The sequence below is a fragment of the Engraulis encrasicolus genome, chromosome 14 (assembly GCF_034702125.1).
Source record: "Engraulis encrasicolus isolate BLACKSEA-1 chromosome 14, IST_EnEncr_1.0, whole genome shotgun sequence".
Taxonomy (NCBI): Eukaryota; Metazoa; Chordata; class Actinopteri; order Clupeiformes; family Engraulidae; genus Engraulis; species Engraulis encrasicolus.
Window position 1 is genome coordinate 11,193,700 of NC_085870.1, and position 26,862 is coordinate 11,220,561.

A 26,862-nucleotide genomic window follows, 5' to 3' on the forward strand; every position below is an offset into this window, starting at 1 on the left:
CTCTCTCCTTTCCTCATTCATTCTCTCTCATTTATGCTTGGCACTAAGCAGATTACACCAATTCAAAATGTCAGCAGACCTGCCGAAAGGCGGCGTAATGCTACCAAATCACTGCTAAGAAGTTCACAATGCCACCGTCTGCACAGAGCTCCCCTCAGTTGCTGTCCCCATGTCCCTGTGCATGTGCCTTCCTGCACTCAGCCACCCCAATCCTCTTCTCCAGTGGCAGTTCTACCATTTTGGGGCCCCAGGCGGGACGCAGACATGGGCACCTCTTGAATTATTTTTGTCTGCATTTATTATGGTCGAGCTGACTTGGGCAGGGCCCTTCAAGTGCACAGTTTTGGTGGGTCCCTAGGCAATCTGCCTAGCCTGCCTATTGTTAAAAACCGACTCTGCTCTTTTCTTCTCTCCTCACTTCACCTCTCCCTACCCTAACCCCTTGAGCAGGGTCAGAAGGGCAACCCCAAGGGTCGAGGGCAGAGTGAGCGGACGGTCATCCAGTACCACTACACCCAGTGGCCGGACATGGGGGTGCCCGAGTACACGCTGCCCGTCCTCACCTTCGTGCGCAAGTCCTCGGCCGCCCAGACGTCCGACATGGGGCCCATGCTGGTACACTGCAGGTAGGGCGGAGTCCTCCCATGACAGAAATAAACACAATCATGTGCACATGTAGACGCACGCACGCACGCACACACGCACGCACGCAAGCACGCACGCACGCATGCACACACACACACACACACACACACACACACACAGTGTAAATGTGTGTTTGTGTGCACACACATGTGTGTGGTCAATTCATGCATGCTGTCGTGTCTGTGTCTGTGTGTTAGGGTTAGTGTCTGTGTGTATGCTGTGCATGTGTGTCTATGTGCGTAGAAGTGGAAGTGGTGGTACATCAAGCCCTGTATTTCCAAATGAAATTTGACGCCGGCAGCTGCCTCCCTGCTTCAGGTGATTCCCCTATAGAGCAGGCCCCTGTGTCCGCTGCCCACCTCGCTGATTAGCCCAGCGTGGCTGTCATAGCTCCTAATCTCCCACACAGAGGGTGTATTCCAATATGCGACCTTGCGTCCTCCACTTGTGCTTGTGGCCTCGTACCAAGAAGTAATACGTCGTGATGACATCATCACTGACAACAGCATTATATTTCAACATCTCGCAAAAGCTCAATTGTAAAGTCATCTTCTCATTTTCAAACAGGATGGTAAATGAAGAATACTTGCCCCAAATTTTTTTTGGCTTGGCAGACAGCGGGGAAACTTATTTGTTTTCTCCACGGAGGAGGGGCCAGGAGGCTGGGCGAGGCCACAAGCACAAGTGGAGGACGCAAGGTTGCATATTGGAATACACACAAAGCCTCACTCGCTAGCCAGTATCGTGTCAATATGGCCTACCCATCGAGCTGTGCTACAAACTGATCCTGGATCCGTCGTTAGTAGGGCTGTAACGATATTGTATTGAACCGAGAATAAAGATAAAAGATAAGATGAATAAAATTAGCGCAACTGGTGTTTTTGATTTAGGGGTCAGTGACCACTGTCCCATTGCCTGTATTAGGCACAGCACTCTAACCAAAGCACTGCCTCGCATTTTGGTTAAAAGAACTATGAAACATTTTAATGAGCAAGCCTTTTTAAATGATCTCTATGAAAGTGACATTCATCTCACAACTGAAATTCCTGATGCTGACTTGGCTCTACAGTTTTTCTCAAACTCATTTATTTGCATTGTCGACAAACATGCACCTTTTAAAAAGATAAGAGTAAAAAGTAGAACAAACCCATGGTTCACCCCTGAACTCTCCTCTCTTTTTCAGTCAAGAAATAAGGCTTGGTCATTAGCAAGGAGGAGCAAGGATGCCTCTGACTGGGCAAGTTTCAGGAAAATCAGGAACAGATGTACATTATCTGTAAGAAAGGCTAAATCTGACTATTACTTTAACCTTGTCTCTAGCTCGTACTCTGATCCTGCAAAAATTCTGGAAGGCTGTAAATTACCAAAAACAATAAATCTGTTACACCTATGCCTTCTTCCATTAAGTTTGATGATTGTCTACTACAAGACAAATCAGGACATTTGCAGTGCTCTAACAAACATTTTTCTTTAGCCAGTCAAAGTTTTGATAATAGCAATAATCATTCCTTTATGCCTAGGGCTGGACATGATATGTGTATCAGAGACAATGTCAGAGACGATGATCTGGAATTTAGGCTTCATCCTGTGTCTAATGCATACAGTGCTATTCTGCTTTATTAGCAATTGATAGTCGCAAATCCACTGGAGAAGACCACCTAGATCCCTTTTTTCTTCGCACTGCGGCATATATAATAGCAGAGCCATTATTGCACATTTTCAATTATTCTATTTCCACTGGAATTGTCCCTACACTATGGAATATTTGCACACATTACCCGTTGCACAAGGGGGGTGATACAGACTGACCCTAACAACTATCGACCAATATCCAAGCTACCGTGTCTCTCAAAAATACTAGAGGAAGTTGGTAAAATGATCAGCTCAAAGAATTTCTAAATACCAATAATATTCTGAGCCCTCTCCAATCAGGCTTTAGGCCTAAACATAGTACAGTCACTGCTGCTACTAAAGTAATTGATGATATTATCACTTCTCTTGACAAAAAAAAACATTGTGCTGCCCATCTTTGTGGACTTATCCAAGCATTTGACACTGTGGACCACTCTCTCTGCTTCTACAAATTTCTGCCTGGTATTGGTTTTAGTGCAAGTGCCTGTAAATGGTTCCAGAGCTACCTATCAAAAAAGACACCATACTGTAAAATTGGGTAATACTCAATCTGACCCCCTGCTAATAACCAAGGGGGTCCCACAAGGTTCAGTATTAGGTCCGGCACTCTCTTCACCATGTACATAAATAGCATACTCTCTTCTTCCTTTCCAACTGCTTTTTTCATCTATATGCAGATGATACAATTTTGTATTGTGTTGCAGATTCTGTACAGCTAGCATTGGAGAATTGCAGCAGTCTTTTAATACTCTACAAACAAATGCCTTCATTGGTCTTAAGCTTCTACTTAACGTAAGCAAGACTAAATGTATGGTCTTTACTCGATCTAAGCATGGCATGAAAAATGATTTTAATATATCTACTTTAGATGGTCTGTTATTGAGAGAGTATCACATTATAAGTACCCTGGGGAATCTGGCTAGATGACAAGTTCACATTCAAGAACACATACTGACTGTCTTGTCACTACGCTCAGACAAAAGCTATCTTTCCTGCACAGAAATAAATATCACTTTCCTGTTTTCTGCAGAAAAAAGTTAATTGAAGCTTACTTTTCTGTCTTCCCTTGACTATGGTGATGTTATTTACAGACATGCACCACTCTCTAATCTTGAAGGCACTTGACACTGTCTATCATTCAGCTCTTCGTTTTATTACTGGGGATCCATTATAGCACTCATCATTGCCTGTTATATGATAAAGTTGGGTGGGCTCCACTTTCTCACAGAAGGGACATGCATTATTTTTAGTTTTATTTTTAAGGCCCTCACTGGTAAACTCCCCATTTTATATTTCATCTCTTTTAGTTTGGCACTCCAACCCATTATCAAAACCCGCAGCAGCAACTTTTTACTGGAGGTCCCCTTATGCCCGCACTGAAACTGGGTTAAAACGGCTTTTAGTGTCTGTGGACCTTCACTTTGGAATACCCTACAACAAAGGATAGGTCTTCAAGCCTTGGTGTCTTTAGAACATTTTAAAGTAATACTGGGAAGTTTTTTATCACACACTTGTACTTGTTTTAACTCATAATTTTTAATTCATAGTTTGTCTTAGTTTTTACCTCTTATATGATTTATGTTGCATTGTGTATGTTGTATATATATATGATTTTATATGTGTAATTGTTTGTTACTCGACATCATTGTAAATGAGGGCTGGGCTCTCAATGATTCTTCGAGTTTAAATAAATAAATGAAATGAATATGTGGTGCAGAGAGTCGTGATACTGCATCGTGGTGCAAGAAGGCAGTATCGTGATATGCCCCTTCAAAGTTCTTTTACCCTTCAGTCCAGAACTCAACCACATGAAACAATGTGATAGTGCTTCCAGGCTTCGAAATCATCATTATATATTGACAAATGTGGAAAAGGGTAGTTAATTTGATTTAAAAGATACATTAAATAAAATTGCGGGGTGTATCGAACCGTGGGCCAAAGATCGTGATACGAACCGAATCATGAGTTGACCGTATTGGTACAGCCTTAGTGCTTAGAGTTCTGTGAGGGGGGCTTTTAGCCATGTTAAAAGCATTTCAGGGTCGCTCATTTCGACGAAGCAGTCTATCTGGACAGAGCAGGGAAGCCAACAGGCGGGGTACAAAGGGATCAGAATTGGGTCTTCATTGCATTGCATGCGTTGACTGAGGCGGGGTGTGGTGGTTGTGGGTGGGGGGTGCTTTCAGTAGAATTGTCCCTGGCCCAGCTAAAATCATCCAGCGGCCCTGGGACAGAGCGCCCACTCTCTCTCTCTCTCTCGGTCAGTGCCGTTCAGCGTTGGTTTGCGGTACGGTGCAGGGGTTAGCACGGGAGGGAAAATATAGGCCGTAATTGTCCGTGTGCGGAGGCCGGTGGCCATAATGAGAGCGGCGGCCTCTAATGTCGTCTGTCCGCCGCTGTTAGATAATGACCCTTCACAGCCGGCAGAGACGCCCCAGCCCAGCGCTGCTTCCACACAGTCAATTACGGAGCGCCCGGCCGGACGGCCACCTCCGCCTCTTCCATCATTACCGCGCCCCTGACCCGCACTGACCCAGCACTTAAAAGCCACACACACACACACACACACACACACACACACACACACACACACACACACACACACACACACACACACACACACACACACACACACACACACACTTGACTTCACACACTTGGTGCACTTCACACACACACACACACACAGATCCACTTCACACACACACAAATCCACGTAGACACACAGTCCTGCCCCCTCTACCCCAAGCCTGAACACACGCACACACACGCACGCACACACACACACACACACGCACACACACACACACACACACACACACACACACACACACACACACACACACACACACACACACACACAGTCAACTGCAGCCCTCCCACCACAGTTCTGAAGGGACAGGAGCTCCGACTCTCCACCTGCCCCCATGAACCTGTTCTGTTAATCATTGAGCTACATAACACTGCACTGCACTGCACTGCGATGCGATGTGCCGCCTCTGCTGAGCTGAAAAGAGCCCAGCACATTAACTCATTCTGCATGCACAGGGGAGGGAACCTGGAAACCGAAAAGCTAAATGCAGACTGCTTTTTTTAAATTTTAGCTTCTTTTTCTCGCTGATCTGCAGTTCAGCCCAAGCAGTAGCACCCAATACTCAAGTGTCGTGTGCGTGTGCGTGTGCGTGTGCGTGTGCGTGTGTGTGTGTGTGTGTGTGTGTGTGTGCGCGCGCGAAGAGGGTGGGGGGGAGGTGGGTTCTTGTGTGAGGTTTTGTGTCTTGTGTGTGTGTGTATTTGTATGTGTGTGTCTCCAAAGCTTCGTTAGAAAAGTCTAGCTGGTGACAGAAAAGTGTTGTTTCCAAACTTTAAAAAAAATGCTGCGAACCAATCTATACACAACTTCTTAGATTGTTCTAAATAGACGAAATCCCAAGTGCATCAAGTTGAGTTCAACTTTTTTTTTTTCCTGAAGTGCATTTTATCTGACTGAGACTCTTCTCTTCTCTCCCCTCTCCTCCTCCTACTCTCTTCTCTTTGCTTCCCCTTTTTCTCTTCTCCTCCTCTCGTCTCTCCTCTCCCATCCTCTCTTCAGCGCTGGGGTTGGCCGGACCGGTACGTACATAGTCATTGACAGCATGCTTCAACAGATCAAGGACAAAGGCACAGTGAACGTCCTGGGCTTTCTAAAACACATCCGCACCCAGCGCAACTACCTGGTCCAGACAGAGGTACCGTTCAACTTCTCAATCTTTCGGGTGTTTAGTATGCTTACGCTACGGAAACACATAGCAGGCGAAATGATCAAGGCGAAAAGAGGCAAAATTCAGTGTTCCATTCTGACAGCTCAACTGTCAGGTCGCCAAATCGAATCAAATGGTATGAAAATGGTTATGTTTTGATTTGATGGGCCACCGCAGGCGAAATTCGCTCCTCATTTGCATCATATCAAACTTGGTTGAATAATTTCGCTTTACTTTGCTCCTGTTCGTTAGCCTTCACCTCCCTCATAGGAATGAATGGCAATGTTCGTTTCGCTCTGGCAAATTTGTGTCTGTGTGTCCCTAGTGTTAGTAACCTTTTAAGTGTCTAATGTCATAATATGTAAGGTGAAGGGTGAAGATTCCAAAGAGTTTTTGTGGCACAAATGCACGATAGTAACATCCTGGTGCGTGCTCGAAAGATAAAATACTGCAAAGTATGAATGTTCTTCAAGCGCTTACAAAGTTGGCTATTTTCAACAAAACGTAAAAAATGGAAACACAGTCTCGTATTGTCGCCACACCTCCAGGTTTCTACTGTATTCTAGGTTTGTTATGGTCTGTCCAGGAAAGTGAAATAACTGTCCCCGTTTTTTTTAATAATGCACTTATTCATATTACCCCATTGAAATAAACACATATCATAAAAGGTTCACGCTCGCACGACAATGTGTCCCGTTCTTTTTTTTTTTTTTTACCACGAAATGTGGCAACCCCAGGTCTGCTTTGGTAAGGTGTGCAGACTGGCATCATGTAGGCTTACATTAATTATTCCCGTCACGTTTGTCATCGGATTAGTACCAGAAGTGAAGTTGAACCCTACCGCAGAACAATTAAAATAAAAATTATGTAATTTTTTAAACGATATTAAAACCGTTTGCAATTATACTGGCAGTGCCGACAGATTACAGTCTACCAAAACATTAGCAGACCGGAGTTTTAGAATCTTGCATTGTTGTAGAATGCTAAAAGGTCACCCCATTTAAGGGTCACTTCTTTGTCCCTTTACAAATGAGAGTTTCTTATTCCACTTGCTTCGATTACTCATTTAACATTTTGCCAGCATGACCCCTTACAATACACTGTTGCTATGGCATACAAAATACTCCAAAACAAAATACTCCAAACAATCCCAAGCAATGGACAACAGGAAAAGGCAGTGCCAGAAAGGTCACAGGAGATTGAAAGGTCACTTTCTTCTACGGTGCATTTCCCTCTGTATCATTCTCTCTACCTTTGCCTGACTCTTCCCATCTGCACGAAGGAGCAGTACATCTTCATCCACGACGCCTTGAAGGAGGCCATCTTGGGCAAGGAGAGCGAGGTACCGGGCACTCAGCTCCACAGCTACGTCAACAGCATCCTCACCCCCGGCCCAGGAGGCAAGACGCGCCTGGAGAAGCAGTTCAAGGTCAGTCGAGAGAGAAGTGACGCACATTCGCACATACGCACATACGCACGCACAACCACACACACTCACACAATCAGACACGCACATGCTCACACACACATGCTCACACACACATGCTCACACACACACACACACACACACACACACACACACACACACACACACACACACACACACACACACACACACACACACACACACACACACACACACACACAGATTAGACACACTGTTCTCCCAACATCCTTTTCTCTTAACTCACCTTCTCTTCTCTTCTCTTCTCTTCTCTTCTCTTCTCTTCTCTTCTCTTCTCTTCTCTTCTCTTCTCTTCTTCTCTTCTCTTCTCTTCTCTTCTCTTCTCTTCTCTTCTCTTCTCTTCTCTTCTCTTCTCTTCTCTTCTCTTCTCTCCTATCTTTTAATTTCCTTTCCTCTCCTGCCCTCTCCTCTCCTGCCCTCTCCTCTCCTCTCCTCTCCTCTCCCCTTTCCTCTCCTCTCCTCTCCTCTCCTCTCCTCTCCTCTCCTCTCCTCTCCTCTCCTCTCCTCTCCTCTCCTTGTTGTCTCTGCTGCCCCCTCCTCTGGGAGTTTGTCGCCCTGACCCCTTGCAGATGGCTCGCAGCAAGGCTTGAGTCATCTCTTTTTCTCCAAGTTCAAAAGTGAATGCAAATGATAGCATGGAGAGGAGGAGGAGAGGGAATGTAAAAAAGAGAGGAGAGGGAGAGGGAGAGGGAGAGGAGAGGAGAGGAGAGGAGAGGAGAGGAGAGGAGCGGAGAGGAGGAGAGGGGATGAGGGGAGAGGAGAGGAGAGGAGAGGAGAGGAGAGGAGAGGAGAGGAGAGGAGAGGGGCCTAGTCAGCAGCAGTCAGATTCCACTTCGAGCACACAGACCTACAGTACAGTACCTGTCATCATTAGATAGATAGACAGACAGCCCATGCTCTTTCACATACTACTTCACATACATACTCTCCTTTGAGCTCACACATCAACCTCTCATCATTAGCCCTCTCATCATCCGCCCACTAAGTGGCATGCACCATCACATACTGTAGAACTTCACATGCATACTTTCACTTACGTAGTACACAACATCAATAATAATCCCCTTTTGACAACTAACTGCATGTGTGTGTACATATGTGTGTATGTGTGTATGTATGTACATGTCATGTATATATGTGGGTCAGTGAAGTTTTTTTTGGCTGGCCTTAGACGTCAGGTGGTACAACCACAACTAATGCACATAAATTAAATAGTAATTGGCAATGAATACACTGCAATAAATATGCTTCTTAGATAATAATCCACTTAATAATAATAATAATAATAATAATAATAATAATAATAATAATAATAATAATAATAATAATAATAATAATAATCCACTAAATAATAAGAATAATAATCCATACAGTAGTGGCATTAGCTGTGGTTGCAACACCCTGACATGTGCTACTACTAAAATGTCTTTGACCCACTGTATGTATGTATGTATGTATGTATGTATGTATGTATGTATGTATGTATGTATGTATGTATGTATGTATGTATGTATGTATGTATGTATGTATGTATGTATGTATGTATGTACAGTATGTATGTATGTATGTATGTATGTATGTATGTATGTATGTATGTATGTATGTATGTATGTATGTATGTATGTATGTATGTATGTATGTATGTACAGTATGTATGTATGTATGTATGTATGTATGTATGTATGTACAGTATGTATGTATGTATGTATGTATGTATGTATGTATGTATGTATGTATGTATGTATGTATGTATGTATGTATGTACAGTATGTATGTATGTATGTATGTATGTATGTATGTATGTATGTATGTATGTATGTATGTACAGTATGTATGTATGTATGTATGTATGTATGTATGTATGTAAGTATGTATTACAGTGTAGCCTGAGTATCATCCTCCGTAGTGACCGCGCTGGCTCAATACTTTCGCTTGCTGACCACGGAAAGTATTGAGCCAGCGCGGTCACTACGGAGGATGATACTCAGGCTAATTACAGTGACCAGCCAGACTTAGTTTCATTCAGTGGTGTAGTCTACGTAGAACGTGGGTATACGGAGTATACTCACTTCTAAATTTCAGGGATTTCAGTATACCCACTTAAAATTGATTGATCCATTGATTTGAATAGCACAAACATATACAGTATACCCACTTCAAAAAATGCTCAATTATACAGTATACCCACCATAAAAAGTAGACTACACCACTGGTTTCATTCCCTTTCATGCTTGCCTTTATGTCAGTGTTTCTCCACTTTGTTGTGGGCAGTATCGTCTGACTCAGTCTGTGTCAGATGTTTTTTGCTGTTGCAGTTAGACGGGCAAAAAAAATGTGCCTGCATCAGTGGCATCGGGTTGTTGATTGTAATAAACATGAATGTCATGTTGAGGGAGTACATGTTTCTGGACATTTTAATGTGAGGTGGGAGACATTTTAGTCAACCACCATAAAGAATAGGGGTTTTGGATGACTAACATTTTTTAATTACGAAACGGTCATGTTGCAGATTTTCAAGTGAATCATTATTCAACCAGACATTTTTGTTTTGTCATTGTAATGTGTAATTGGTCTTATGTGAATACCCTTTGATGATTTTCAAATTGGATTCTTGTATTGTTTCGGCAACCCCCAAAACCGATTTATATGTTTTTTTAATGTTATTTTACCTTGATTAATTGTGTGCTATGGAACTTGGCAGAGTTATCGCTTACTATGTGGCTAAAATAAATTATGTGGCAAAGGAAAAAAAAACAACAGACCGTATTTCACACCAAACTTCACCGGTGCAGAACAGCTGCGTGTGTGTGTGTGTGTGGAGGTTTGTTTGCTCAAGACGTGTGTAAATCAAAAGCCGCCTGTGCTCATCTTTTGAAAAAAAACACATGAAGTGACTCTGTAACTCTTTGATGGATGAATAGGGGCGGGGGGGGGGGGATCTCGCTCGACTGGTAGTGTAGTTCGCCATTCTGTTTCATATTAAACTAATGTTCGGCTGTCTCTCTCTCTCTCTCTCTCTCTCTCTCTCTCTCTCTCTCTCTCTCTCTCTCTCTCTCTCTCTCGGCAGTTGGTGACCCAGTGCAACGCTCGGTTCGTGGAGTGCTTCAGCGCGCAGAAGGAGTGCAACAAAGAGAAGAACCGCAATTCCTCCGTGGTTCCCTGTAAGTGCCTTTATCTGTCTCCTCCTCCTCCATCTCACCACCACCACCACCACCACCACCATAGTATCTCCACCTCCTCTCATCCTCACCCTTTTTCTACTTGTAAAAAAAAACAGAGTATACCAGAAACCTACAATAGGAATATATAAGAAACTAAGGACTGTTTTAAGTACTGTTTTAATGTGTGTGTGTGTACGTGCGTGCGTGCGTGCGTGCGTGCGTGCGTGCGTGCGTGCGTGCGTGCGTGCGAGAGAGAGAGAGAGAGAGAGAGAGAGAGAGAGAGAGAGAGAGAGAGAGAGAGAGAGCGAGAGAGAGAGAGAGAGAGAGAGAGAGTCAGAGAGAGGGAGAGAGAGAGAGAGTGTGTCGTGCAGCACAGATGCTGTTTGTAGGCTGTCAGATGCAGTATGCTGCGTTAGTGTTGAGTTGACTTCGTGTCTGTGTGCGCTCCTCTTGTGCCCCCTAGCGGAGAGAGCGAGAGTGGGCCTGGCTCCACTGCCTGGGATGAAGGGAACGGATTACATCAACGCCTCTTATATAATGGTGAGAAGAAACACCCTGCTTCCTCTTCTTCTTCTTCTTCTTCTTCTTTTTCTTTTTCTTCTTTTTCTTCTTCTTCTTCTTCTTCTTCTTCTTCGTTCTTCTTCTTCTTCTTCTTCTTCTTCTTCTTCTTCTTCTTCTTCTTCTTCTTCTTCTTCTTCTTCTTTTTCTTCTCTCTCTCTCTCTCCCTCTCTCTCTCTCTCTCACTCTCGCTCTCGCTCTCTTTCTCTCTCTCTCTCTCTCTCTCTCAGTGGATCAAGGCTAACATCCTCATTAAGCATTGTACTGTACAAAGCATGGGATAAGAGCTTGTTAGCCAAGAGAATATAATGCTTAGTTATTTCTTAATTTATTCTTTGTACAATATATTAGCCATCATTGCGGTCATTGTTGTGGCCGTACGAAATACATAGTCAGTCGGAAACGACACAATCCTCATCGCATTTCGCCTGTTCCCTATATTATCTGTTTTCTTAACAACTCAGTGGGCTAGTGTGCCTTCCCATCACGCCGGGTAAACCTGGGTTCGATCCCGGCCCGACGTCATCTCCCGATCATTCCTTATCTCTCTCTCTCTCCACACTCGTTTCCCGTCTTTCTCACTGTCCTATCTGAATAAAAAAACTTGCATTTTTTTTGCTATTTCTTCCATTCTTGCCATGCCACAGGGATACTACAGGAGTAATGAGTTCATCATTACCCAGCATCCTTTGCCTCACACAACGAAAGACTTCTGGCGAATGATCTGGGACCACAACGCACAGATCATCGTCATGTTGCCTGACAACCAGGGACTGGTGGGTACCATGAATCAGCGCTGCCTGCAACTCTCTAATGGATTATTTAAATCAGTAACATTTTTCTTTTTAGAGAGGAAGCAAGCTCTAATTCCAAATGAATTCACTCTGTCAAATAGTCAAAACGGAGTAAATAAGTCGAAGGCTGAGACGGAAATGTCTGTCTTGTCATGCATTCAAAATTGATCATTTCAGACTTGCACTCCAGATTGCAGCTTCTCCCTAAATCACTTATACTACGTGTATATAAATACAGACGAGCATCAAATAGCTCACTATTCTGCCATCTAGACTTTCCACAGCAGAGCTGCTGCATTAGTCTGTTAGTCCATCAGTTTTTTACCAAGTATTTCATTCATTGTTATTTTTATATCATTTATTTGTAATGTTGCCTGAATAAATATAAAATGCATTGGAAAAAAACTCAAAATAACCAAAATCAGTGCTGCATGGTTGTAACTCCAGATTGCATGTGCGCATTTGTCTTCTTAATGTCCTGACTCCTTGACTGCTCTGAAAAGCGCTTGTCAATAAAATCCATCTTTGTTTTCCGTGTGCATGCGTGTCAGGCGGAGGACGAGTTTGTGTACTGGCCGAGCAGAGAGGAGGCGATGAACTGCGAGGCCTTCACCGTCACCCTCATCAGCAAGGACAGACTGTGCCTCTCCAACGAGGAGCAGATCATCATCCACGACTTCATCCTGGAAGCCACGCAGGTGGGGGATTGGCTTAAGGAGCAAGAGGAGTGTGTGTGGGGTGTGTGTGTGTGTGTGGGTGTGTGTGTGTGTGTGTGTGTGTGTGTGTGTGTGTGTGTGTGTGTGTGTGTGTGTGTGTGTGTGTGTGTGTGTGTGTGTGTGTGTGAGGGGAGTGTGTGTGTGAGGGGAGTGTGCGTGCGTGTGTGTGTGTGTGTGTGTGTGTGTGTGTGTGTGTGTGTGTGTGTGTGTGTGTGTGTGTGTGTGTGTGCATGTGCGTGTGCGTGCGTGTGTGTGTGTGTGTGTGTGTGTGTGTGTGTGCATCCCTGCATCCCTGCATGGGCACGTGCGTGTGTGCGTGTGTGTGTGTGTGTGTGTGCATCCCTGCATCCCTGCATGGGCACATGTGTGTGCGTGTGTGTGTATGTGTGTGTGTTTGTGTGTATGTGAGTGTTTGCAGGTGTGTCTGTGTGGGACTGTAGGTAATTTATTGTATAGCGTATGAATATGCATTGGCACGAGCCAAGTCTCAAGACCCTTTTGAAGACTCTTAATTAGTTCCCCTGCATTTCCATATGCCAGCTCATTTCCTCTCCCTCCACAAGTTTTAACTCTCCTCTCGGTCTCTCCTTCTAGGACGACTATGTTCTGGAGGTGCGCCACTTTCAGTGCCCAAAATGGCCGAACCCAGACGCCCCAATCAGCAGCACCTTCGAGCTCATCAACGTCATCAAAGAGGAGGCCATGACCAGAGACGGACCCACCATAGTTCATGATGAGTATGTGACAATTAACACAAAACTTGTGTCCTGAAAAGACTTACCACAGCACTACACAACTACAACATTAACACAGATTCTTTAGTAATGCATCACGACTTGTTCATTACGACTCTGGTCACAACAAATTCATAACAGGAGTAACAGCCTTAACAGATTTAGACATATCATTTGCAGGAAATGTATTGAGTTTCCCCGAGAAAAGTGAGTCAGGCCAGCCAGGAAATAGCTTCTTTTTAGTAAGCTGTCACTGGAGGTGAGGTGAAGCTATGACCTGTCACAGGGCCTATTAGTGTCCAGTCAGCCAGCCAGCCATACTGGGTGTCGGCCATTAAATGGAGCTGTCAGTGATGTGGGCTCTATTGCTAATACCTGGTTACAGTGAAAAGCCATTCTGCCCACTGACGTGTAGTATTATAGTATAACTGGACTGCGGAGTTCGATAGAACTCCATTCAACGGTTTTGAAGCAACCGCGGCTGATTTACTTCCGCCCCAAAAATGCGGAAATATAATAATCACCTTGACAACGTTGAGCTACATTGGTGATAGGTCGACATCGCCGGCCAATCCACAAACAGACACTTCAAGACATGTCCCGCCCCTCCCACCCGAATATGACATGGCGTCCCCATCGAGAAATATTGAACCCACTTTTCAGCTGTGGAACTGGTCGACACAGAAACCCTTGATTGTCATAAAAACAGCAACACAAGTTCAAATGGAACTGGTGATCGGTAAGTATGGCAAATATACCATGCTATTAATAAAATGATACTTTGGGTTAACGAAACCTTGAAGAGCTTGTTATGATGACCATAATAATTTTAGCTTGCTAACGTGAGCCAGCCGAGTGGCGAAAGACCTAGCTTACTATAAGTTACTTCACCACGTTGTAATGTAGCCGCAATTAAAGATAAATGGGAAGTTAGGCTACAAACAGAGCTGTACACAGAAAATGCAGATGTGTCTTTGGGGTCGGCGTACCGTTTGGCAAAACATAATCCATGTCAGCAATACTCAGTATCAACATTGCTTTTGCATGAGAGCTCAGAATGCTCCAATTTTCATGTTGTACATCTGCGTAAAATATTGTTTGGTTTGTGTCTGCCACACCAAGTTAATCCTCTACGGACATTTGTAAATAACTTTGAATGTTTGGGCATCAAATGACATGCAAAACCTTTCCGTTTGACAGACAAACCATGGACGCTGAAGAAAGGCTCCTCGACGCCAAGCTGTCATCCGGAAGATTGAAGATGAAGATTGCCGTGTCGAGCAGTCATGACCATTTTTTTGCTGATCCCCCCCCAGTTTTTGAAAAGATTCAGAATACAAAATCACTCTTAGAAGTAGACGGTATGGTAAACAAACCAAAGTTAACACCTTTCAGTTAGTAAAACATAGCTGGCCTACAGTAGGCTATGACTAAACATCTGGGTTTTTGTATGCTTGACATAAAGATTAAAATGAAATATTCACCCTTATGTTCAGCTTTTTAAACTCATCATGGAGTGGACATTCTTCCCCAAGCTTGTACGAAATGCATTACTTCAATCACACAGTGTCTCCCAACTTCTTTTTTTGTCTCATGTACCCCCTAAGCATTTTTGTCATACCATGAGTACCCCCTCCCTCATGCTCTAGTCTACTGTCTGTATATCTTCCTCTATCCCAGTGGTTCCCAACCTTTTTCTTCAGGGACCCATATTTTTACCATTGTAAGCTTTGGTGACCCAATCATGCCAGCGCCCACGCGAGAGGGAGTCCCAGGCGAGAGGGAGTCCTGCGGAAACTCATTAGAAAATTGTATTCCTCAATTTGTCTTCAGTCAAATATAGAATGACTGTTTAATGTGCCGCTTACATTTTGTTGCCTCTATGCATATATCAGTTTAAAAGCTTTACTTTGTCATATATTCAACATGGGCTATATGGTATTAAAACGAAACCCCTTAAAATCAAGAGGGCTTCGCGACCCACTGTGGATCTTTGGCGACCCATGTACCACCTGCATTGTGTTCACGTACCCCTAGTGGTACATGTACCCCTGGTTGGGAAACACCGATCTAAACAGTTGTAACAATAGTGTGTTAATCAATATTACAAATTAAACAAAATGTGCGGGCTGCTGTATATAAGCATTTATTAACTGTGTTTCATAATTGCAATGGTTTTTGAAGCTGGTTCTGCATATCGGATCCTCTGTGGTGGTAGGATGCAGGCAGTAGCGTACTGTGCACATCTTCAGCTGTAACGATAAATACAAATCTATTTTTAAAAAATAATTAATGTAACATTAACATAATTGAAGCATATCACTGGTATATATAGAGTAACTATAACATTTCAGTGTCTACAAATGTCTACATTTGTTTAAAAAGGAAAAACCCATGAACATCCTTCTCAAAAAAGTTTTGGGTGCAGGACTAACAAAGTCAAATGACAACTGAAAATTAAGTCTGCTCACCAAGCTCCTGTTTTACTTATTTAATGTGATGAGCTTGAAGTGCAGACTTCATTTTCAGTTTTCAAATGTCTTTATTGTCCCATTACATCTGCAGAAATATGGGGGTGTACACTCACTTGTGTAATACACTATAGATGTAAACAGAGACGTTGTCCAAGTCCTTGGTCATGTGATACCTGCTGCAGTGTACTCCACGTCTTCAGACCGCTCCGCTGTAAATAAAATAATGGCATATGAGGTGTGATGAGAATACGTCACCGTTTGATACACCAACAACTTAGGTTCATGGGAAGAAAACACAATAGATAAGGAGAAGGGCTGCTCATGTTTCAAAGCATGCTGCCTAATCAGTGAAAATCATGGGGTGGTAGTTTCATGGTGTGGGCATGCATATCTGTCAATAGAATTGGTACCCTTGTAATTATTGAAGATAGTGGCTACTGACAAATGCTAAGAGTTTACTACGCTTGATGTATACTTTTATCCAGTCCAATTACTTTTTGTCCCTTCAAATTGGGAGGCACATGTAAAAATAAGTGATAAGCTTTGGATGAAAGCATTGGCTGAGTGTAGTGTAATGTTACATACCGTGTACTATATAGTATCATAGATGGCAGCAGGCTGGTCGGGTCCTCAGTTGTGCACTGGCAACAGTGGCTGGTCCTTGTCCGTGTCTCTATGGGGCCTCTTCTCAGGTCAGAGTGACAATCCTTGATGATGTTGATTATGGTGAGACCTGCTGGCGTGTAGCCTACTGTACATTTTCAGACATCTGTAAAGAAAATGATGACAAACGAAGGGTGATGAGAACAACATATATTTCATTACTCAAAAGCAGGTAATTGGAGTGCTTCTGGGTCTTCACCTTTTTTCCTTGGTGCTCATCAGTGTAGAGGCTCTCAAACTTGGTCCAGGAAGACAGATGCTGAGGCACTCAAGGTTGCAATTCTTTTAAAAAAAAAATTATTTGGCTACAATGCCTACGCGTTTCGGCCCTTATGGCCTTCTTCAGGGCGTATCAAGGATACAAGCTTGATACGCCCTGAAGAAGGCCATAAGGGCCGAAACGCGTAGGCATTGTAGCCAAATAAAAGAAGTAAAAAAATTGCAACCTTGAGTGCCTCAGCATCTGTCTTCCTGGACTATATTTCATTACTATTTTATTACTAATATATAAACACATGCAGAGTAAGCAGATGATGGTGTTAGCTTTACATTGGAAGGTCTCTGGTCTTAACTCAGGAGCATACTTTAAGGATTTGAAACTTTACTTACCTGACAGTGAGTCCTGGCTCTGTTTTCCAGGTGAAGTGTGGTTTGTTGTTTGCCTACAGAATGAAACCATGTCACATGAGGATGGGGAAATGTTTACTACACAATGCACTCGTCAGTAGGCCTACAATTAAACATTAATGACACAATTTGCATTACACTATGCACTCGTCACTCAGTACAGTCAACATTAAAGACGCAATTTGCATACTGAAAACGAACGTACCAATGACCATCATTTCATCACCAACTAGCAACTTGGCAATTTGGCAACACAGAAACAAACAATATTTAACAGTTGACGGAGGAACACAGCTAGACTACGTTGCTTTTCCGATGTGGCCACTGGCCAGCATAGTGCCAGAATGGTAGTGAAATGTTTACTCATCTTGATGTAAGGACTTGGCTACGGTACGGAAGGAGGGAATTACACCTGACGCACGCCAAACAGACACATTTTGCTTTCAAAAGCAATGGCATTCAAATTATAATTAAGTTACTTGACAAGCCGACAGATCATCAAACACTGAAAGATCAGCATGCTGCCTTGGGCTAATAACAAGCTAGCATTGTCGTATGTGTTTGTTTAACAAAGCTCAGTCATTTTGGTCAATCAGCCACGTATGTTTTTATTTTACTTACCAAAACTGCAGAGGTCCTTACAGAGTACGGAGAAGTACATCCAAAAGTACAACAACGCATATTTGTGGGGAAAGTGTACCAAAATTAAATAACCCATCGCAGTAATGAAGCTGTTGAAAGCAGAGCTGGTTGAAAGTAATGCAGCAGGGAGGGAGGGGGCTTCCCCTGGAGACGCCGCGAGACTCGCCCTTCTCCTTGACAACGGCCTGCCTGTCAATCAAAACAATAATTCTAAAGAATGGCAACTGCCAATCAACCCAAATAGCCATGCTCATTGGTCATTTAAACTATTTTAATAGCTTTCTTAAATAAAGGGTCAGCCCGAAAAAAATATCTGGGTTGTTTGGGAGGGAGGGGAGACTACCGTTTTAACGAAACAGGGCCGACTCGGCAAGAATTGCCTAGGAACTATATGGCTTCAAGTCCACCATAGAGATCAATGGAAAAAGGCGCTCTACTTCCTTCTTCCGCCCAAAAATCGTCCCATGTCCCGCCCCCAGCCGTTGCTTCACAACACATCGAACATCCGCAGTCCAGTTATAGTATACACGTCAGTGATTCTGCCCCATGTCTGGAAAAATATCCTTCTCCTCCATACTTGGGGGCGGATGGCCTGATTTTCGCCAGTGGTATTAGATGATGTAGGTTATGGCTTCTATAATAGGGTGTGACTGACTTGGTGTTAAATAAGGAGGTTCAGGGGGGCGCTGTGGCGCAGCGCTCTAAGCCCCCCACATTTGGGCTTGCATGCCCATGGGGACCCCGGTTGGAGTCCGGACGGGGTCATTTCCCAATTCTTCCCCATCTCACCCACTCATTTCCTGTCAGCATCTCATACTGTCCTGTCAATAAAGGCATAAAAAGCCCCTAAAAATATATATTTAAAAAAATAAGGAGGTTCAGGGGGCACGGTGGCTCAATGACCTAAGACAGACACCCTACCATTACGCTGGCGACCTGGGTTCGATTCCGGCCCGAGGTCCTTTGCCGATCTTTCTCACGCCTCTCTCTCTCTCACTCATTTCCAGTCAGACACTCTCACTATCCTGTCCTGAATAAAGGCATAAAAGCACAAAAATATGTCTTGAAAAAAAAATAATAAGTAGGTTCAACCCACTGGCAGAATCCAAGATTAATTAGTGCAGTCAGATGGCAACGGCTGTTTTTGAATGCATTGCGACATCAACTGCAATGAAAATAGCTCCCGTCCTTAGTTATTTCTTTTTTTTAAGCTGCGATTTCAGATTGCCTGCCTTGTGTCTCTCGAGTCGTGACAGTGTCTACATCGACGGCTGCATTAAAATGCATGGCACATTATCGAGCAGGAGAGATGTTGAGATATCGAGTTCTGCACGTCAACAGAAGGCTCTGGTGAAACTTTTCCTTTTCCATTGGCATTATAGGCTTCGATTCAGTATTTCTGAGCGTTCGCCACACAAAGCACAGGTGTCCATGAAGTGAAGAACATTCTGGAATGTTGTGGTGCGTCTTGCAGAGATAGCCAGAGTCTGGTGTTCAGTAGGCGTAGAGAACAGTGTCGAATGGTCGGAATACTAAAAGCTACCGCTGGCTTTGCACCAGCCTTGTGGCATAGCCTACATTTGTCTGGGTTCTGTCAATGTTTTTTTTTTTTAGTCTGCCGGCCGTGCTTCGCTGCTTTCGAGTTACCTCTCAATTTTGCCAAAGTAACTTGTCGATGTGTTGTGGCGGCGCCTGGGCGTAATTTGGGCAAATGTATTCAGCTCTTGCTCCCCGCTTTGTAGGTGTCAGGAGTGGCATTCACAATTTCCCAAACTTGTCAAAGTTCATATGCAAATCAATCCACTCTCTCGCGCGCAAACACCCCCCCCCCACACACACACACACACACACACACACACAAACAATGCAATGAAAAAGGAACAAAAAAGATCTGACAATCGAACAGAAGTCTGAGCACACCACCACCCCTTGCTGAGAAAGTGTGCGTCCGTGCGTGCATGCGTGCGTATGCGAGTGAATGAACGTGCATGTGTGTATGAATCTGTGTCCTTGGGAGATGCAGCGTCCCTCATAACCCCTGTATTCTCTCCTCTCCCCTCCTCTCCTCTCCTCTCCTCTCCTCTCTCCTCTCCTCTCCTCTCCTCTCTCCTCTCCTCTCTCCTCTCTCCTCTCCTCTCCTCTCCTCTCCGCATCTCCTCAGGTTCGGCGCGGTGTCAGCCGGGATGCTGTGTGCCCTCACTACCCTCTCTCAGCAGCTGGAGAATGAGAACGCCGTGGGCGTCTATCAGGTCGCCAAAATGATCAACCTCATGAGGCCTGGTGTCTTCACAGATATGGTGAGTTGACTAGTCTAATACGTTCGTCTAACACACTGCACGCGCGCGCGCACACAGGCACACGCACACGCACGCACGCACGCACGCACGCACGCACGCACGCACACACACACACACACGAACACACACACACACACACACACACACGAACACACACACACACATACACACACACACACACAAATACACATACACATACACACAAATACACACAAATACGCATACACACACACACCAATCTGTGTGTTTCCTACTGAGAAGGCGGCCTAGCATAACCCTGACATATGCGATAAAACATGCACCTCAAAAGGATGCGTACATGGCTGAGTGACTTCCATGAGTGCATCTGTGTATTTCAGCACAATGTGATGAAAGGTTGCCTACTAGTGCTTAGTGTCGGAGCTACTGTATCTACTGTACATTATATTAAGGCTCTAAGTGATAGAGCTGCAATCTCAGAGGACCCCAAACGGGAGAAAAGATGGAAGAGTGTATTGAGTGTGGCAGTGAGGCAGTGCATTGCAGTGAGGCAAAAAAGAAACTGATGATATGAGAAGGCAGAAATGACTCTCAGGGGTACAGCATAGATATAAGTCTATGCATTCGTAGTTAAAGTGATACTGTACCATTTTTGGAAATAAGCTTATTTTACACCTCTCCCTGTGTTAAGCGATTGGGATTTACCTTTCTCCTGTACTTTCAACCGTTCTCTGGATACGGCAGTGCAAATTTTACCTCTAAGGTAGCAGCTAACATTGAAAACTATATTAGACCAGCTGGCAGGTAAAACTCAATAATTTAACTCAAGGGGCTGTTTAATATGAGCTTATTTCTAAAAATGGTTCAGTATCACTTTAAAGGAGATTTTTTTTTTTATAATCTCTTGTTCTACTCACCCGGTATGTTGTGTGTCATTTGGAGGTCTGCCAGAGATATTCGACCATGAAATGTCTTCCTATGGGCAATTTATTGCAGGCACAAACTATGTTGTTTTTAATTTATTCATTACGGTATGCTACCACTCATGACGCGTAGGTGGATTGCTTGTTTGGAGACTTTTGGAAGCGCTTTTTGCGGGTAATACAGCTTTTGGAAGTCTGATGAAGGTGGATGTGACATTACGCCGCGAACAGGAGTAGAATATATGTAGTAGAATGGAGCAGAGTAGTTGTTTAATTGATCACCGTGAGGAAATGAAGGTCCCAAGTAGCTCACACATAACACACGTAATGTACATAACACATGTAATGTACATGCACATGTAATGTACATTGTAACACACACACACACACACACACACACACACACACACACACACACACACACACACACACACACACACACACACACACACACACACACACACACACACACATGTATAGGTCATACATCTATGATTATGTATGAACAAGCACCCTCCTCACTCAACCCCATCCCCCTCTCTCCCCCTTCTTCCCCTTTGTTCCCAGGACCAGTACCAGTACCTTTATAAAGCTATGCTCAGCCTGGTGAGCAGCAAGGAGAACGGATCTGGAGCCATGGCCATGGACAGAAATGGTGCCATGCCAGTCACGGACGAGTCCTACCCCGCCGAGAGCATGGAGTCTCTGGTCTGAGTCCCGTGGAGCAGAGCAGGAGGAAGAGGACGACGATGAAGATGAGGAAGATGAGGAGGATGAGGATGAGGAGGCACGTGAAGAGGCACTTACTTTGTAAAACTTCAAGGACTATAAAAGACAAGACTTTTTCGAGGCCTTTTTTGCCAGACTCTTGGTTAAATGAATAACCTGATTACTTTTTTACACTGATAAAAAGTTTTGATATTTATTTTTTGCCATTTTATGTCTTAATGTTGTTATCCTACTGAACATTTTGCACCTATGTTTTCGAGTTCACAACGACAACACCCCATCCACCCCCCCCTTCTCCCCGTATTGCCCTGCCCTGCCACGCCCCACCCCGCCCCACACACTTTCAGTCTAGTTTGCACTATGTAATATCAGTGTTACTGCCTATAATCGATCAGATCTACCACATTTTGATTCCAACGCCCTGAGTTTTGGCCATTCCATCACACAATACTCACCGCACCCCACTCTGCCACCTGTACCGTACACTTACCATGCGTCAGTTCACCAGATGGAAAGCTGGATTTGGTTCTGCAAGTCCCACCTGCATGCCACTGCGATCCCTGGCTCCACCACCGCACTGGCAGTCATCGTTTGTCAAGGGAGACGGACTTCTTTAAGGGGATCTTGTATGCTTTTCCCAGATTGAATCCAGCCATCCATTCAGTGTGTATGTGGATGTGTTATACAAAGTACAAAGTTATAAAGAGTCTGAGGAATATACCGCTATACAGAATATGTAATACATTTTATAGCATGTAATTTCAAATTTCAGACAAATGGTTTCGCCACTGTCTGTATAGTGCTGAAGTTGTGACAACACAAAAATAGGCTCACCCAATGTTGAAGTCAACCCAACGTTTCTTTCTTATTCCTGTGGTATAAGGATGATATCTCTCCGATTATCGGAGCAGAGTGGATGAGCTGACCGCTCGTAGCCTATTTGAGATGAAGGCTGAAAACAGCTTAGCAGTATGAGAGATTCTGCCTATAGGTGGCCCAGTCCCATTCAAACACTTTTCAATGGGCCAGGAAAATAAACATAGTTTGACCCCATAACTGAATTTAATCAACCAAGACAATAAGCATACGAGTTCTGCTTTTTAGGTGTCTGGCACTGACAAGCAATATGGGAATTTGTCTTTTTTTCCCTTATTAATTACCCCAATGTTGTCATTAGATCCTTGCTGCATTATATCGGAAACTCATATCTTAATTTTCTAAAGGTGGTATTAAAACAGCTACTGTGAACTTATTACTTTTTTTGTATGAATCATATTATGCTTTTAATATATATGGATATATTGTAATCATTATAACTTGTGATTTTGTAAATGTTCGCTGTCATGATTGGACCCCTCACTAGTTTCCTGCTAGACTTGGTCTGATGTTCTGCCACTCCTCTATCTGCGACAGTGCTGAGTTCACGCCCATCTCACTTGCACCCCCCCACTGGTCTGTCTTCTCTCTCTCTCTCTCTCTCTCTCTCTCTCTCTCTCTCTCTCTCTCTCTCTCTCTCTCTCTCTCTCTCTCTCTCTCTTTCTCTCTCTCTCTTTCTCTCTCTTTTGCTTCATGCTGCAAGCTGCTATACGGGGTACAAAAACAATATAGTGTCTGAGTTGAACTGAATTACAAAGTGACTGTGTCCTGTAAAGCATAACTTATACTCTGAGATATTTGATCTTTGTGATTAATGCCCCACTGTACCCTCTTTTTTTGTTTTAAGTTGGTTTATTTGAACCTGTCCATTTATGACTAACATTATCTTATAAGAAGAATGCCATCATGGACCTCTTTCTGTCATCATGAGAGCTGCTGTGGGTTTGATCCAGCCTCTCAATGCCTTTCTCTATACGGTCATCAGCCACTAGTCCTACCCTCTCCATCGCACCAACCTGCCCCCATTGCTTGACTGTGCTGGTGTGTGAAACTATTCAATGTGTAATGTATGGTGTAGTTTGCCAAATTCACTAAAGTCCCGCATGGGGATTTTCTTTTTTCTATCATAATATATTAAATGACAAAATGATGAATGTGGTTTACACATTGTTTCGCTAGATCCTTTTGAAGACTAGCCGCTTAAATACTCTTCAATCCCCTCTCTCTCTCTCTTTCAAAGATTGGCCACAAAAGCAATCAAAATCAGTTACTTGTTGCACCCAGAATTATATTGTTTTTTTTCTATTATTATTGTTATTTACAAGCAGATACACTTCAGCACAATGTCCTTGATATCTGAAGCATCTTCAGCTGTCTCGCCACACGAATGGGGATAATGACTTTAGAAAGTTTTACCAAAGACTTAAACTCATTATTTAGCATTTTACAGTGTCTTTCTGAGAGTACATGGTGATAAAAGAATGAACTGCTCCTCAGAGTTGATGGCAAAGGGGATCTTTTTATCATTATTATTATTATTATTATTATTAGATATGTTTAGTGAACGCTCTTTTTGGATTTGATGCCATACTGAGTCCGTGCTTGTGCATTCATGGTAATCTCTTCACGGTCATGTTGTCTGAAGTTCATTTTAAAGAGAACTACTTCCTGTCAGGATTGAGTACTTGATGAAGTATTTGATTTTCATTTATTATTATTAATTGATTCATCGTAGGAATGAAGAAGGAAGGCATTCAATGTGTCCCACTGTTACGATCTCATGATGTTTGTATGAATATTGTTTTATGTCCTATGTCTCCCTCACCAGGAGGCTGTTGAATTAAGTCACAACTCTCCAACATTTGGGGTTAATGACACACTCATTCCTTTTGTCACAAAACTCCTACAACTGTAGGAAGCACTATTCTTTTTTTTCTTTTTTCCCCCTCCATGCTGTCCCGTCCTGTGCAGTTTATGGCTTCTGTTGTGGCATTACTGCTCTCGCCATGCTATTGACATTAAGTGTAACCACCGCTTTCTGTGTGTACATAGTTTGTTGCTTCTATAACCAACCGTTCTCACTAAAAACAACAAAAACTTTGTATCTATGGTATATAATCATAGAATTTTATATTTTCATATGAAGCTACTTTGTTTTCTAAGTCCAAGTCCCCCCCCTATTTTTTGTTGTGGTGAACATGTGGAAACCAAGTCAGTCTCCATGCATTGAGCTATCGGCATCACATTCCACACCCAAGTCAGCATCTCTCATTCATTTACTAAGGCAGTGATTGTGATACTTTGTTTTTGCCCTTTCTCTCCTTTCTTTCTGTTAAAATGTCACACTTCTGTTACTCAAGTGTGCAATACAATAGCTCCTGTAAGTCGCTGATTAAGTTTGTCCCATTCACCAATGGTAGAAGAGTCAAGTGTTGCCTCTTCTTTTGTAATCTCGACACAAAACAAAGGAAACTGATTTTTTTTTTTTTGCTCTTATTTTAGTTTTGTGCTTTGTTTTGTTCTTTTTCTGTTCTTTTGTTTTCCTTTAAAGCTATATCAAAGCATTCTATTATAGTGTTATTTAATATGTAAATTGTATTGCTATACATAAAATAAAATATGGGTTTTGATGTACTTTAAGCCAAACTCTTTTCTCTGTTGCACAAACAAACCTTTACTGTACATTGATTCGAAATGCGATTTTTACACCAGTTACAGCACTGCATTTCTTTTAATCGAGCATATCACCAAGGCCTTTCCTCAAATATCCACATGACTATTTCCTATCACTAAGTCTTTCTGCACACACGTGGCTGAATGGGATGTTTGCAGATTGTTCATGTCTGGGTAAAACGCAACAATAACAGTCTCTTAAAGAGCTTTATCAAACACTTCGTAAACAATGAACTAATTATCAGCAAAACATTGACAAATGTAGAGTTCAGATGCAAAAACCCCTAAGTGCCATTTCAGAAAATAATCTTAATTCATTTTTATTTACTACGAAGTTATCAAAATTGCTTATTTTTTATTTTATTTATCTAATATAACTATTTATATGTATTATCAAGTACATGAATGTAAACCAAACCAACAACGGGGTTCTCTAAAAATATAGAAGTGCAGGTCTTCAGAAATGGAGTTAAGGGGTTTTGCATCTGCACTCTTCAAATGTTTGAAAATGAGTATTAATGGGTACTATGTGAACACAGCAGACACATCACATTCACAGCCATAGTAGTAGCCATGGAAGTTTGTCCTTCAAACAGCCAAAGAGATGAAACCACTGGCTATAGAAGTGTCCGGCAGGCAAACCTCAACCTCACCCAGTAGGAGCAGACTCTCACTCCGCTATGCAGCAGCAGTAGGCTGGTAGTCTACCTACTCATTCACAAACATCACATTTGTAAATTGGTTTGTCAATTAAGTGTTAACAATGCTTTTTAAGAGATTGATATTCTAAAATGTTACCCATGTTGGTTATGTTATTATTATTATTATTATTATTATTATTATTATTATTATTATTATTATTATTATTATTATTATTATTATTATTATTATTATTATTATTATTATACAGGAGTAGGCCTCTTGCTAGTAGCCTTGGCAAAACCTGAAACATAATCTTATAAGCTCCTTATTATTATTATTATTTCCATTTTTGGCATGTAAAAGGAAGCTCATTTTAATTGCAGATGTGTTACTGGGCATCTCTACGTCCGGGGCAGCTTTTTCTAGCATTTTTTAAATCATGTCCGTGGTTTATCAACTTGCCGCAGATGAAAAGTAGGCTACTTCCTGCAGTTTCTGGCAAGATGGGCTTAAGTGATACAATAATGTTGAGTTGGGCAAGTTAATTCTATAAGCTATTAGAAATGCACCACTCTTGATGTGACTGCAGTGCAAAATGGTCAATTTGGAAAATATGGGCCTAGTAGGCCTACCGGGCTCATGGGGATGTGCTGTGACTCAGTGGTGGTGGGGGCTAAAATGGGGAGGTAAGCCTACTAAAACCTGACCCAGGCAGGACTTATTCTACAGTGCATCAGAGTACGTCTGAAACACACCACCACACATATCATTCACATGGCAATTTCATTCAGAGCTCTAATCAAAGTCGTGGAGGACCAGCCTGGGAGGCTGGAGCACAGACCTGTATTAACCTAGACTGGCAATGGGCGGTTCTAGCCAGTGGCAGCTTTTCGGA

The 26,862-nt window shown here is 43.0% G+C and overlaps 1 protein-coding gene and 2 long non-coding RNA genes across 3 annotated transcripts in view; 2 read left to right on the forward strand and 1 right to left on the reverse strand.

Annotated features, from left to right (window-relative positions):
• The window catches only part of ptprga (protein tyrosine phosphatase receptor type Ga), a 407,084-nt gene extending 381,814 nt beyond the window's left edge, over positions 1-25,270 (forward strand). The window contains exons 20-29 of the mRNA XM_063214914.1: positions 451-626; positions 5,867-6,002; positions 7,297-7,443; positions 10,547-10,640; positions 11,104-11,180; positions 11,846-11,974; positions 12,544-12,690; positions 13,303-13,445; positions 20,010-20,145; positions 21,615-25,270. Of these exons, the coding sequence (XP_063070984.1) occupies positions 451-626; positions 5,867-6,002; positions 7,297-7,443; positions 10,547-10,640; positions 11,104-11,180; positions 11,846-11,974; positions 12,544-12,690; positions 13,303-13,445; positions 20,010-20,145; positions 21,615-21,761 (1,332 nt within the window). The 3' untranslated portion in view covers positions 21,762-25,270. The remainder of the gene's footprint in view (positions 1-450; positions 627-5,866; positions 6,003-7,296; positions 7,444-10,546; positions 10,641-11,103; positions 11,181-11,845; positions 11,975-12,543; positions 12,691-13,302; positions 13,446-20,009; positions 20,146-21,614) is intronic.
• On the forward strand, positions 14,063-14,846 carry LOC134462064 (uncharacterized). Its single transcript, XR_010037485.1, has 2 exons — positions 14,063-14,181; positions 14,643-14,846. It is a non-coding gene; the product is annotated as an uncharacterized LOC134462064 (long non-coding RNA).
• On the reverse strand, positions 15,573-18,374 carry LOC134462063 (uncharacterized). The gene is made up of 5 exons (XR_010037484.1): positions 17,828-18,374; positions 17,189-17,241; positions 16,502-16,685; positions 16,030-16,125; positions 15,573-15,694 (listed from the first exon to the last, which is right to left on the reverse strand). It is a non-coding gene; the product is annotated as an uncharacterized LOC134462063 (long non-coding RNA).
• Positions 25,271-26,862: the final 1,592 nt, after the last annotated feature.